This window comes from Apium graveolens, chromosome 5 (assembly GCF_009905375.1).
Source record: "Apium graveolens cultivar Ventura chromosome 5, ASM990537v1, whole genome shotgun sequence".
NCBI classification, from domain to species: Eukaryota; Viridiplantae; Streptophyta; class Magnoliopsida; order Apiales; family Apiaceae; genus Apium; species Apium graveolens.
In genome coordinates, this window is record NC_133651.1 from 313,278,311 (window position 1) to 313,291,740 (window position 13,430).

At 32.5% G+C, this 13,430-nt stretch overlaps 1 protein-coding gene across 1 annotated transcript; it reads left to right on the forward strand.

Moving 5' to 3' along the window:
• Positions 1–12,609: 12,609 nt before the first annotated feature.
• LOC141661283 (protein FAR1-RELATED SEQUENCE 7-like) lies at positions 12,610–13,225 on the forward strand. The gene is made up of 2 exons (XM_074468267.1): positions 12,610–12,942; positions 13,088–13,225. The coding sequence occupies exons 1-2, from the start codon at positions 12,610–12,612 to the stop codon at positions 13,223–13,225; spliced, it is 471 nt and encodes a 156-aa protein (XP_074324368.1).
• The last annotated feature ends 205 nt before the right edge of the window (positions 13,226–13,430 follow it).

Sequence of the window (13,430 nt, forward strand, 5' to 3'; positions counted from 1 at the left end):
TGTTTTGTTAACATGGTGATTGATTTCTTAATTCTGAATTGATTTTGGAATTATTAGTACACTGATACAAGAATCGTATATACTATAGTTTACATGCGTGTTTGCAAGTTCATAACATGATATTGCTATGCAATTAAATGATATGGCTACATAAATGTGACCCTTCATGATGGAACTTGATTATTTGGTGATTAATTTTTTAATCATTGTTGAGTGATGATAAGGCATCAATTATTATTGTTTAATCTTTAATAATGGAGTTATATCACAAACTTGTAATACTGGATAGAATGCAGTAACATGTTTGTTGTTAAATAATGTGACGAGGTGGGCAGCTGAAGTGAACCAGATTTACAATTGCTCATGATTCTCCACATTAAAAAACCTAATGGGCCTGGAGTACAGGTTATGGGTCGGCACATAAATTATATTTTTCTGGTTGGATTTTTCCTCCAGTTAAATAGTAATTTCACGTGTTGGTGTCGGTCTGCTGCGGTAGTGACACACGAGCCTATTATAGTGATCCATATGATACTTAATACGGCGAATATTGATCTCAGTAGTTATGCTGAACTTCGAAGAGAATCCGAAAAGTTGTTAACCCTAATGCATCAGTTGATCAAGGATCACTAAATGTGGGGTTATTGAAGATTTATGTTCTTCCTTGGGCCTTTTATGGTTGTACCAGTAGGTGAGCCAGAAATGTAGGTTCGTGTGAACCATGTAAATATTTTAGAGAAATTCGATAATTGAATTTTTAATGATAAGAACCACGGGAAGTTCTTTAAACATGATATTAAAATCTTATAGGTTTTAATGAATGACGTAAAATCTGCTCAGATGAGAGGTAGTGACACGATACGTGTTTACTGTCTGGTTTGATAGTAAAACATTTATCACTTGTACTCGTAGTCGAGTCAATATTGAAGCTAAATAGAGAGATGTGTGCTCTATAAACTCAAGGGTAAATCCAACTTAATACAGATAATTAAGATGGTAGTGAATAAATTTGATGATGAATAATCATCGGGCAAATTCTGTTTGTAACGTGAATATTCATGAGGTCGTTGCACCTTACTCGCATTAAATAAATGGAGTAGATGCAGGCTTGAGTTGTACTCTGAGAGAGATGCAAAATGATTGTGATCAGCTCAGACTATCATTGAATTTGAGGATATTAGTTACAGAAGGAAATAATTAAATTTCCTATTAGTTTTGGAATATTTTTTGACATTCTGTAAAATATTAAAATTATGGGGGTATCTAAAATAAAAAATTATTGAATTTTCTATGAATAGTGGAATGTAATGAAACATTCTTGAAAATACCTCTGTTGGTAGCATGAGATCCAAAATCAATTGAGATATTTTGGATGGATACATAGACAATGGTTGAGTCTAATAATATCCGATATATGAATCTAATTTTTGAGATTCGTAAGAATACTATTACAGAGTTTAGGAATGCTTATGCGATAAGCTAGTAGATCCTAGTAGATCTGTAATTAAAAGTCATCTAAATGAACTTACGAGTTATTGGATGAATGTGAGGATGAACCTGCAGAGAGCAAAAGACTTGGATAATTGCTAGTCCCGAATGTCTTGATAATTTGCTTGAAGGTGAACTCGTAAATTTAATAGAAGCAATGCGCTTCTCGTATAATTTCTTGATAAGTGAATATATCAAGAGAAAATTTGACTATTACTGAGAGTCAATAAATCAAGATTTTCTAGCACGTGTACTAGAAAATGGATTGTGCATGTTCTCTCTATGTCCTTTGTGGGGGGAAAGGATGTTAAGAAATAGAGAGAGTGGTTCTGTTTGACAGAATCTTGTTTAAAAAATATATAGATCTTCTTACGAGATAGAAGCATTAGGACCCCAATGAATTTTTAAATTGGGAAAATATATCTGGGTCTGAAAGAAGTATAAGGTCAGACTCATATAAAAATATTACAGTCGAAAGTGATGACCTTATATAATTTATGAAATATTCTCGAGTTTTGAGAATAAGGTTCATTAAGATGATACTAAAATTATCGTATTGTGAAATTTAAAAGTGCATCAATGAACATTGAGATGGTCTTTCTAAATAAATATTTGGAGAAATATCTATTTACGTGAACCCGAGGGTTGCTCTAGATAAAGCAAAAGTAGAAAATCTGTATTTTCGGTGATCATGTTGAGTGAAACAACATTGACATGAAATAATGATATATTAAATTTGATATTGCTATGATAAGCAATGGCTTCAAATAAATGACATGGTTGCCATTTTGAGGACGCTCAAAATTGGTTGCTATGTGAATAAGGATTGCCAGTTTAAGGACGCTTAAACTCGGTAATGATGCAAACTGAAATTGCTGGTTTTTGGGATGCTAAAAGCTGGTAATATCAATAACAAGTGAAGCCTTAAGTAATAACTAGTAAAGTTATTTCATAAATATGAAATATGTCAATATGAGATGTTAAAATGATTCAAAATCAGAGAATTGACAAGTGTGCATGTGTTATTTACACATGATATGCAAGTCATAATTGCTTGCATGTGAGTGATCTGATCATTACGAGAAGTAATGACAAGAGGATCATCTCTGAAAATCTTGATGAGATTGAAAAGTTTTTATTTGAAGATTATAATCTTCGTGACTTTAAAAGTTTTAGAAGATACATGTCACATGTTGGTAATGTGAATTTTGAAGAGATCAACGAAGCTAAAGTTGTCATAGCTGGAATGGATTTATATTTATCCAAGCGTAGATGAACAAGGATCTCTCAAGAAGGATTGCAAGTCTGTTGTACTTTTTAAAATTGTACAAAATTAGACAAAGGCTACACAGTTGGTAAACTGGGTAGATGCACGAGTACAATGGAAATTGGTCACTTGGAAGTGATTGCAATGAGATTTAAGGTGTATGATATGTGCTCGTGAGCTTGGACTGCAATACGAAAGATATCTAATTGTACTATGTGAATATAGTATGTAAATTAGATATTTCACTTTAAGAACTTAAAAGTCATTCGAGAATACATTTCACACTTAGCAGTCGTGTCATGGAAATCCTAAACTTAGCTCGATTCATGATGGAATATGAGTCTGGTGCATAAAATAAATGCAGTTAAAAGGCTGAGTAGCCACTTTGTAAGGATATTCCTAAATGACAAGGAAAATGTGTCTTCAATATACATATATCATGTAATCAATATGCAAATTGGGAGATCACATTATTGTGTATGAAATGGTATGTCTCACATCTATGATGAGGACATAATACCATTAAACAACTATTCTCAACGAGAATTATCATGATTGACTATGTAAAGTCAAATGATAATGTTTGGATCCACTAACCAGATGGTTAAACTGAGCGAATCTGTTTAAGACAAGGGAATCTAGTTAGTCCGAGAGATAGTTGTCAAATCGTCGAGAGGAATGAGCCTTGCCTATTGCTTAACGGCGTCATGGTGGACACCCAACCTTGCTGACTGGAGATCCCAAGAACTTGGTTCAATGGGACAACTAAATCATGATGACCAAATCACTGTGGGGGTAAACCCTGGCCTATTTCTATGATGATGAAACATTGAGACCCGTAAGGTACGAGGTTAAGCTTTATGCTTTTAATGATCTTTGACGCATACAAGGATTTGAAGTTTGAATATATAATATTCGGTTGAGTAAACGCGGGTTACTCTATAAGATAAAGATCACCTATGTAAGAGAGAAATATGGCCGCTTCAAAGGAGAATTGTGAGGCACAATTCTTTAGAAACTCTTGCAGAACCAGGACGATGTTCCAGGGCCAAAATGGACATAATCATGAGAACTGAATGAGTCAGGAAAGATATAGTGATGAGTATGTCATCGTTTACACAAACGGTCGAACAGTTCAAGGACATCGCGTCATACTGTCTACCAGTAAAGTCGATATACTAATTCGAGCGAAGGTTCAAGGAGCATTCTCTACCTATCGTATGCTATATCTGACCGCCGGAACTATCACCAAGTCAAGCTCCGCGTCTGTCTGTCTGTGTGGTGCGTGCTACTGGACCATCAATCTCATTTGTGGGGGATTGTTGGACAAACTTAGTATTTTAGAGTAAGTTGTGAATCATTTTGAGACTCTATATGAGTGAGACACATTATGTGTTAGTGGTGTGTATTTATTGGAACGTATTCTTCTCTTCGAGGGGATTCCAACGCATATTAACACGCTCAAAATGAGTAAAAGGTGAATGAGAACTGATGTTCCAAAGTTTTACCTTTTAATATGAAAAGTGGTTTTGTACCACATCGAGATTAGCACAAACCTATTCCTTAGTTTTTCTTATAAATACCATGTACCACATCGAAGAGAAAAACAAGTCCTTTCAAGGCTCTCTTTATAAATAGAGTCTTAGGGCACCAGTTTTATTAAGTCAAGGAAATAAGAGTCATCTATTTCTTTCTTGGTCTCTTTAGTCTTAAACTTTTTCAATATTCCAGTGATAGTTCTCGGGCTCAGTTCAAGTTCGCTGAGAGTATATTCGATCTATCGATTATACTAGTATCTCGTTTTATCCTGGGAAGCAGGTCGCTAAACACGTATGGTGCGGGGCGAAACTGCTTTAAGGAGACAGTTTTTTGGACTCGAGATTAAATCCAATCTCTGTTTGTTTTCTCAAACTTTTCTCCTAATTTAATTGTTAATTCTTATATGCTTATGTGATTTAAGAATTCGCAATGTTCTTATAAATTAGTTATATATTTAATATATATATAATAATGTCTTTATCGTACAAGATTGATAACACATACTCCCCCTAATATAGCCCAACATCTTCTAGCAAATTAAAGAGCATTCTAACAACATATGGCGTACATACTCTACATTAATGTTACACATGGGACAAATGATCGAAGTTTGCACTCCTTAACCTCGAAGCATATTCCTTACTGGTAAGTTATTTCCGCACACACGCCATATGAAGAACTTTAATTTATGAGGTGTATCTAAATTGCCTAACCTGTTCCACCTTTGAGAGTTGCTATTGTCAATAAGATTATTATGCATGTAAAACCAGTAGTGATATCCTGACTTGGCCATGTACTTCCCATTTCCTGAGTGCAGCCATGAAATACGATCTTGAATTTGATTATGTGGTATCCTTGTGTTCATAATGCATCAATGTCATGAAAAGTGTTAAATATTTTTGTCACATCCCATCACTTCATGTTTAGACGGATACTCAACCACATATTCAATATTTTTGTTGTCAGTATAATTGGACTCCAAACAATGATTAATCTATCCTCTCAGCCATTGATTACTAAAAATATTTATGATGCAGCCATCTCCCAAGACCCACTTAAGTCCCTTGTAGAGTTCCACTTTAGCCTCACATATGCCGCTGGCATCATCTCCTTTTTGTGCTTGCAAGATTTGATTATCCGAATAGTACTTTGCTCAAAATATGCTAGCCACTAGTGTCTTTGGATTATTTAGGAAGTGCCACATGTGTTTTCCTAACAGCGCGATATTAAATTCTTATAAATTTTGAAACCCAAGCTTTCTTTGTTTTTAGGCATGTACATTTTGTCCCACGACATCCACCTCAACCCTTTCTTATTGTTGTCTTGAAATTGTCACCAGTATCCATTGAGCATTTTCTCAATTTCATTCAAAAGAGTTTTTGGGAGTAAAATGCAGGACATACAGTAAGATGGAATAGATTACGCTACATTTTTAATCATGATTGCCTTCCCGGCTCGTGATATTTTGCAGTTATTCCAACTTTGAATTCTTTTCCAAACCTTTTTTTTAACAATGCTAAATACTTTCTTTCTCCATCTCCCAATTAATGATGGAAGGCCTAAGTATTTCCCTTCACTTAAGTCACTCTGATTCCTTAGATATTTGTTATCTCGATTTATTTATCTCTTCTTACATTAGAACCGGAGAATATTCCTAATTTCTGAAAATTAACAGCTTGGCCCGATTGTTGTTCTTACAAATTCATTAGATTCTTTACAGAATGTGCTTCCTCAGTTGTTGCTTGAAAAAATAAAAAAATGTCATCAGCAAAAAGCATGTTCATAACGTTATGGCTGATACGAAATTTTCTTATTTCTCCATTTCGAGCTGAGTTATTTAGCGAGTGTGAAAGACCCTGCACACACATGAGAAACAGAGAGGGAAAAAGAGGGTTTCCCAGCCTCAATCCTCGATTAGGTACAATTGGTCTATGAGCCATTCAGACAAATCATATAACTAATTATAGTTGCACAAAATTTCATCCACCTCACCCACTACTCTTAGAACCCCATTATTTTCATTTTATGCCATAAGTAATTTCAACTAACTTGATCATAAGTAATTCCATTATTAGTAAATTGTATGCGATGCTTCTTTCTGGCACAAAAGCAGACTGGTTTTCCGAGATATAAATTGAAAGCACTGATTTGAAGCAATTAGCTAGCTCATTAGCCATGATTTTATATAGCATTCAATTTTGAGTCGCAGAAATCACACTTTACTCATAGTTAGAATTAAGCTTAATAATATTTCTATTTGCCTTGAAAATTCCTTCCATGTAGTTCTTTTTCAATTCACTCAAATGTTCAAAAGTGTCAATTTTTACTCCATCTATTACCAAGTAAGAAATGTTGTCAGCTTTCTTCCTCTTTGAGACATGTGTATGAAAAAATCATGAGTTGGTGTCTCCTTCCTTACGCCAAAACATCTTTGCTCGCTACTTCCAATGAACCTCCTCGTGTATCAAAAGTTTATTTAATCTTCCCCTTTTCTCAAAATAAGTTGCCACACCCTCTTCATCTTCACAGTTTACTAGCTTTTTTATCACCTCTCTTTTAGCCTTTACTTTGTCCCTGAACTTATGAAAGAATTTCCTTCCCCATTGTGACATAAATGACGACATCGATATGAGCTTAGGAAGAATGTTTAATATTGGTAATATCTCCCAGAAAAGTGAAACTTACTCTTTAAGGATGGTTCTTTCAGTTAGGCATTCTCAAAGTGAAATCTAAATTGTTTCCTACAAATATTTATGTCTATCAGCTGTAGTTGTATAGGCTCATGATCTGAGACAGTAGCATGATTAACTTTTAAAGTGCATAACAAAAACTTCTGCCACCGGCTCTCTGTTGTGAAAGCTCTGTCTAGAAGCTCCCTAACCCAATTAGGTTTATTTTTGCTCTTTTCCCAGGTGTTACTGCCACCAGTTAAGTCTAGCTCAACTAGCCTGCAATCTTCAACAGTTAAGAGAAAGCCATTCATTAGTGCATGTGAATGAGGTTACTCACCCTTCTTGTCTGTAGTATACAATCAATTATTGAAGTCCTCAAAAATGCACCATGGGATAGTGTCATGAGCAGATATCTGTCTTAGTACATCTGAAAAGTCATGCCTTCAATATCTTTCGATAAGATTCAATAAAGGGTTTGCATGTTAACTTTGTATCCTTGTTGTCACTGATTTTCGACATGTCCTTGTTTCCAAATTAGCATTGTCATCGAGATCTTTAGCCTTGAGAATGTAGCATTGTGAAGCATCCTGGACCTTATTCAAGAAAAGATTGAGAGATTTAGGCATGATGACCTTTTTTCCGGAATAATTAGGCTTATATTGGTGTATATTTTAACAAATCTCGTACTAACAGAAAATCGAATTCGATCAATAATAAACCGAATGAAACTAAACTAGTTTACGAGGGCTACATAAACTTGTGTTGTGTTTGTACCTGGTCATCGGTGATTAAGCGGGGAAATAGAATAAAAAGATCGATTGAGGTGGAGGCATGTTTATATACTTGAGTTAGAGACTTATTTCCAATTATGATTTGGATTTTGTATCCTCATTTGAAAATTTCAATTGTGTTTGAAATTGGATTTTGTCTGAATTGATAATGGAAATCTGAAAGACGTTGGGATTTAAGTTTAAAATTAAAATGATCAAATTATAGAAAAACACATTTATGGAAATTAAAATTATAAAATCAGTAGAAAAAATCTCATACATACCAACAGAAGTGGCAAAAAAAATCTATTTGTGAACAAATACCAAGGGATTGATGACCAATTGCAAACTTTTGAAAAGTATACACAACATCAACGGTTTTGTAACAGGTTACTAATGAAAAGTTGTCAACCAAATTTTCTGTTGGCAAAACCAAAAGTTATAACGGAATTACTAATCAATTGCCAACGGATAAAAACTACAAAATAGTAACATAAAAACAATAATTTACTATGGGATTACTAAAGCAAACCGCAATGTCATTCCTAATCGGTTAATAATTATGGATCCATTATCTTTGTTACCTTGCTAATCTATTATATTTATAGATCAATTATTTTTGTTCTATTACCAATGTGTTGCAATTCTATATCACTCGTGCATAATTTTGTCACTAATCTCTTATAGAATTTTACCATATATGTCACACCCTAATTAATATAAGACAATTATAGTTTCATATTTGGATAAAAAAATACATGCAGACACAACGAGGAATTAAATTATGTTGGTAACCAACTAATTAATTTTCAGTCACAAATTAAAATATTTTTCGAATTATGTGGTCACTTTCCGCAAACGACAAGAAAATTTGGTGTTGGTATTCGCATTTTAAGTATAGCATACGAAAGTACATAAATATAAAACTCAAAACTTAGTGTCGGTAGTTTTGTGTTTACCTTTCAGGTTCAAAAGACACCACGAGATACACAAAATTATTTTTTTTAATTACATTTTAATATTGGTAATGAATATATATAATATATATATGTTTTTGCTTAATTGAGAACCTTTCTTAATGTGAGATATGTGATCAGATATCAACCATTAAAATTTTAATGCTCTCCTTAAATCTCAGCCTTCCAAGTATTAATTATATATTATTATTAAATTAATTATAATTAGACAAAGATTACGTTCATTAACTCTACTTAACCGATTAACCGGCTTATCTTTCTCTCTCTTCTTTATCCTCTCTCTAACTCTATCATCGATCAGTGAGCTCGATTAAACTTTCAATTTTAAATTGATATTCATCGAAATTCTTAACGTCGATATAATTGAGGTCATCGTTATCACTTTTAGTTACGAGTTCTTCGGTTTTACGCTTAATCATGATTATTGGGGATTTATTGAAGATTAGCTCGAATTAAGGTAAAACGAAGGGTCTGTTTTCAGTTCATATTCATTTGTTGATGCAACTAACTTTCATAGTAGAATCTTTCTTCTCATTACCTGATTTCTCACAACCTTATTGATTATGTGCTTTTTTATATTTTTTGGTGATTATTAATTATAATAATGTTAGTTTTCATGTTTATACATTGATTTTTCATGTTTTCACTTTAGTGATTTTTCCTTTACATAGTTGCTTTTTTGTGTTTCAAACTTAAGATTCTGTTGTGTTGGATATTATAGGTGATTACGTTAGATTCCTTTTAAAATTTAATTATTTATAACATGATTTATTATTTTCTTATTGTGCATTCATTTTATCCTTATATTAGTGATTTTATGTGTCTTAAACTTAAGTTTAGATTATTAGTGTTAATTATGTTTGATTTCTTTTGGATACTTTCGATTTTTGAACATGATTTTTGTATTTTCTAATTTTTATAGTGATTTTCTCCTATATCCGTGATTTATTTTGTTTTAAAGTTAATTTTAGGTTATTGTTGATTATTGTTGGTAATTATGTTAGATTTCTTCAACTTTAAGTTTAGGTTTTTTTAATGTGAATTTAACATATTTTTTAATATTATTTGTTGCAGCGGTCAGTTTTGTTGATGATACTTCTGACCATTAGTTATAGTATTAATGGTAATTAAAACGGAGAAGTTGATTAGTATTGATGGTAACTAAAACGGAGAAGTTGATTCTGGTTTTTAGTCCTGGTGGACATAAGTAATATGTTCCTTTTTCTGTTGAAGATGATGCGAAGCCATTTGTGAACAAAGTGTTTGAGAAATTGGAATCCAGTATTCAGTTTTATAAGGTGTATGCAAACTTATGTGGATTGGAAGTTCATCGCAGTACTGAGAAAATAGATGACGATGGTATTGTTTTAAGTAAGTACTTGCTTTGCAACAAATCTGGTTTTAATGAAAATAATAGCAAATCAGTTAAGAAGAGGAGGACTAAGTCTGTCAGATGCGGTTGTGATGCTAAAATGGTGTTGAATTTTTTTCCTAGAAAGAGGTATTATGTCTCCAATTTTGTTGAAGTACATAATCATCCATTTGTTCCCAAAGCTTGTAGCCATTTCTTTAAAAGTAATCGTCAAATGTCTACCTTCTCAATCAACTTTGTGTTTGATGATAGTAAAGTGAACATTTGTAAAATTAAATCCTTTAGATTCATGAAAGAGTTGGTTAGGGGTTATGAAAATATTGGAGCTACTTTAAAAGATTTCAATAATTTTGATTAAGATTTAAAATCTTATGTTGGTCCTTATGATGGTCAAATGTAAATTGAGAAATTCAAGGTGAAAAAAGAAATAGATCCTTCTTTTTTATGACTATGAAGTCGATTCTTTTGGCCATATTACCAAACTATTTTGGGTTGATTCGACGTCAATAAGGATTATGAGCTTTATGGTGATGCGGTCTCATTTGATCCAACATTTAATAAACAAGTAAGAACCATGTTCTTTTTTTATATTTTGTTTTCTTTCATAGTAATGACTTTTAAATTATGACTACGACTGCGATTTTAGTAGTGATTTATTATTGTTTTTCTATTAACTATCATTTATTAATTTTATTGCTAGGTACAACATGGTTTTTGCTCCATTTACAGGTGTTAATAAACCCAATAAGTGTGCTATGTTTGCATCTACTCTTCTTTCAAAAGAGGATTTAACACATTTCACTTGGGTGTTTATAACATTTTTAAAGGCTATGGGTCGTAATCCAGTTTATTTAGTCACCGATCAATGTCCATCTATGAAGCAGGCCATACCTGTTGTCTTTAAAGCAACTGATGATTTTCCTGCTACCAGGAACCGCTTGTGTATGTGGCATATAACTGAAAAGTTCCATGCTAAGGTATATTTATTTTTCTTTGTTTGTTTTTTTCATAAGAGTGGTGAGTTTAATTGTTTAATGTGATGTGGTTGTCGTTCTTAGTTATTTATTTGTTTAATCATTGTATTTTTAAAATTTTATAGCTAGGCAACTTCTTGTGCAAAGAAACTGATTTAATGGAAAAGATTAAAAAGGTTATATGATTCACAAGTATAGATATTGATGAGTTTTCAGAGTTCTTTATTCGCTTTGAATGTACCATTGATAAGCAACATAAAGAAACAAAAAGGTTCAATCATAACTCTACATATGGTAAACCAACTACTGTTACTAAATTCTTCCTTGAGGATGATGCCGTGAAGTTATACATGCGTGACATTTTTTACAAAGTGCAAGATGAAATTATGGCAGCTCGTGATGATATGCAAATTCAAACATTGGCCCGGAGATAAACGACATTAAGTGTTAAGAAATGAGAGATGTCAAAATGAAAGACATGATTTTTAAGGTAATTTTTTTAGTTCATGTTATTTTGTGATTAATCTGTATTCAGTCAAATTTTATTCTCTTACGAGTGATTAATCCGTATCTTTTAGTGACTTTTTTCTGATTTGTTTAGTTTTGCATTATAACCAATTGGTTTGTGTTTTAGGTTGAAGTCAGTAAGATACACGCTAATTGTTCTTATAAGAAGTTCCTTTTGTGCGACATTTTAAACTGTATTAAAAAGAGGGAAAAGATATTAAAATTGAATATGTTCTTTATTTCGCGCAACTAAAGATGGGATGTGTACCATATAAATAAAATAATTTACTACTCAATGTGCACACCCATTTATAGTAGAATATCGTATTCAGCTAAGAGACATGTAGCAGCTTTTTTAGTACCACTTAATTCTGTTATACCCTCCTGATCTTTTCCTGAATGCTTTATTTTATTTTCTCTCCAAGTTTAAATATAGGCTTGACATAAGTCCATGAAAATCTCCATGTACAATATGTTATGGCGATTACCTTTTTCATTTATGATAATTTGTATCTTCATTTGTCTTGTTGTGAAAAGGTCGAGTGAAGATATTATGAACTCTGTTTTTCTTGGCTTCACGATCCACTTCACTGTGGACTTCTCAGTATAGAATAACTCTGGAGTTCACGATATTACATATTTCTTGATTTCTCAGTGTAGTAAAGAATTAACTTCACGAACTTGAAGAAAATTGAGTTGTCTAGAAGAAAAACTAAGACAAGTACATATAAACCTATCAATAACCCAAATTGTAGACTCCATTTGAATATATGAAGTGATATTGTATCTTGAGTTGGTTTGTTATGATTGTATTGACATGTCATGTACGTAACAAAGAACATTTATATTGCTACCACAATCTTGAGTACTTCATTTTCTGTTCTTCACTGATGTTTGAACATTAAAATGATCATTTTTAGTGAGTATATTTTTAAGACTACAACTCTCTTCTTTAACTTTTCCCTATTCTCTGTCTTCAATTCTTATAATTGCTATACTTCAAACACTACATATCTTCCATCAATGGTAATGGAAAAGATTTCATGGAAAAGATTGAAAAGGTTAATTTGTCCACAAGTATAGATATTGATGAGTTTTCAGAGTTCTATATTCGCTTTGAATGTACCATGGATAAGCAACGTAAAGAAACAAAAATGTTGAATCATAACTCTACATCTGGTAAACCAACTACTATTACTAAATTCTTCCTTGAGGATGATGTCGCGGAGTTATACATGAGTGGAATTTTTTACAAAGTGCAAGATGAAATTACGGCAGCTCGTGATGATATGCGAATTCAAACTATTGGTCCGGAGATAAACGAAATTAAGTGTTATGAAATGAGAGATGTCAAAATGAAAGACATGATTTTTAAGGTAACTTTTTTAGTTCATGTTATTTTGTGATTAATCTGTATTCAGTCAAATTATATTCTCTTACCAGTGATTAATCCGTATCTTTTAGTGATTTTTTTTATGATTTGTTTAGTTTTGCATTATAACCAATTGTTTTATGTTTTAGGTTGAAGTCAGTAAGACACACGCTAATTGTTCTTATAAGAAGTTCCTTTTGTACGGCATTTTATGTAGACACGCATTTTGTGCTCTTAATCATTTAGAAGTGTTCAAGACACGTAAGCGACTTGTTCTTAATCGCTAGATGAAAAATGCTGAAAGTAAGCCTTCGTCATAAGTTGTTGTTTAAAATGAAGTTTATAATATGGAGATTGTATCTGCAGAACTGACAAATATATTGTTTAATTTTCATAAGTGTGTGAGTAAAACATGAAGTGATCTTACTAAACTCGAGCTAGTTAGAAAAATAATCACAGATTTATATTCTTCTCTGGGTGATGATGATTCTA

What these genes read in the sequence shown, in the direction of transcription:
- LOC141661283 (XM_074468267.1), top strand. Translation starts at nt 12,610, where the DNA reads ATGGAAAAGATTGAAAAGGTTAATTTGTCCACAAGTATAGATATTGAT. An exon ending in TGAAAGACATGATTTTTAAG is followed by an intron (nt 12,943 to 13,087) that starts GTAACTTTTTTA and finishes TTTATGTTTTAG; the next exon opens with GTTGAAGTCAGTAAGACACA.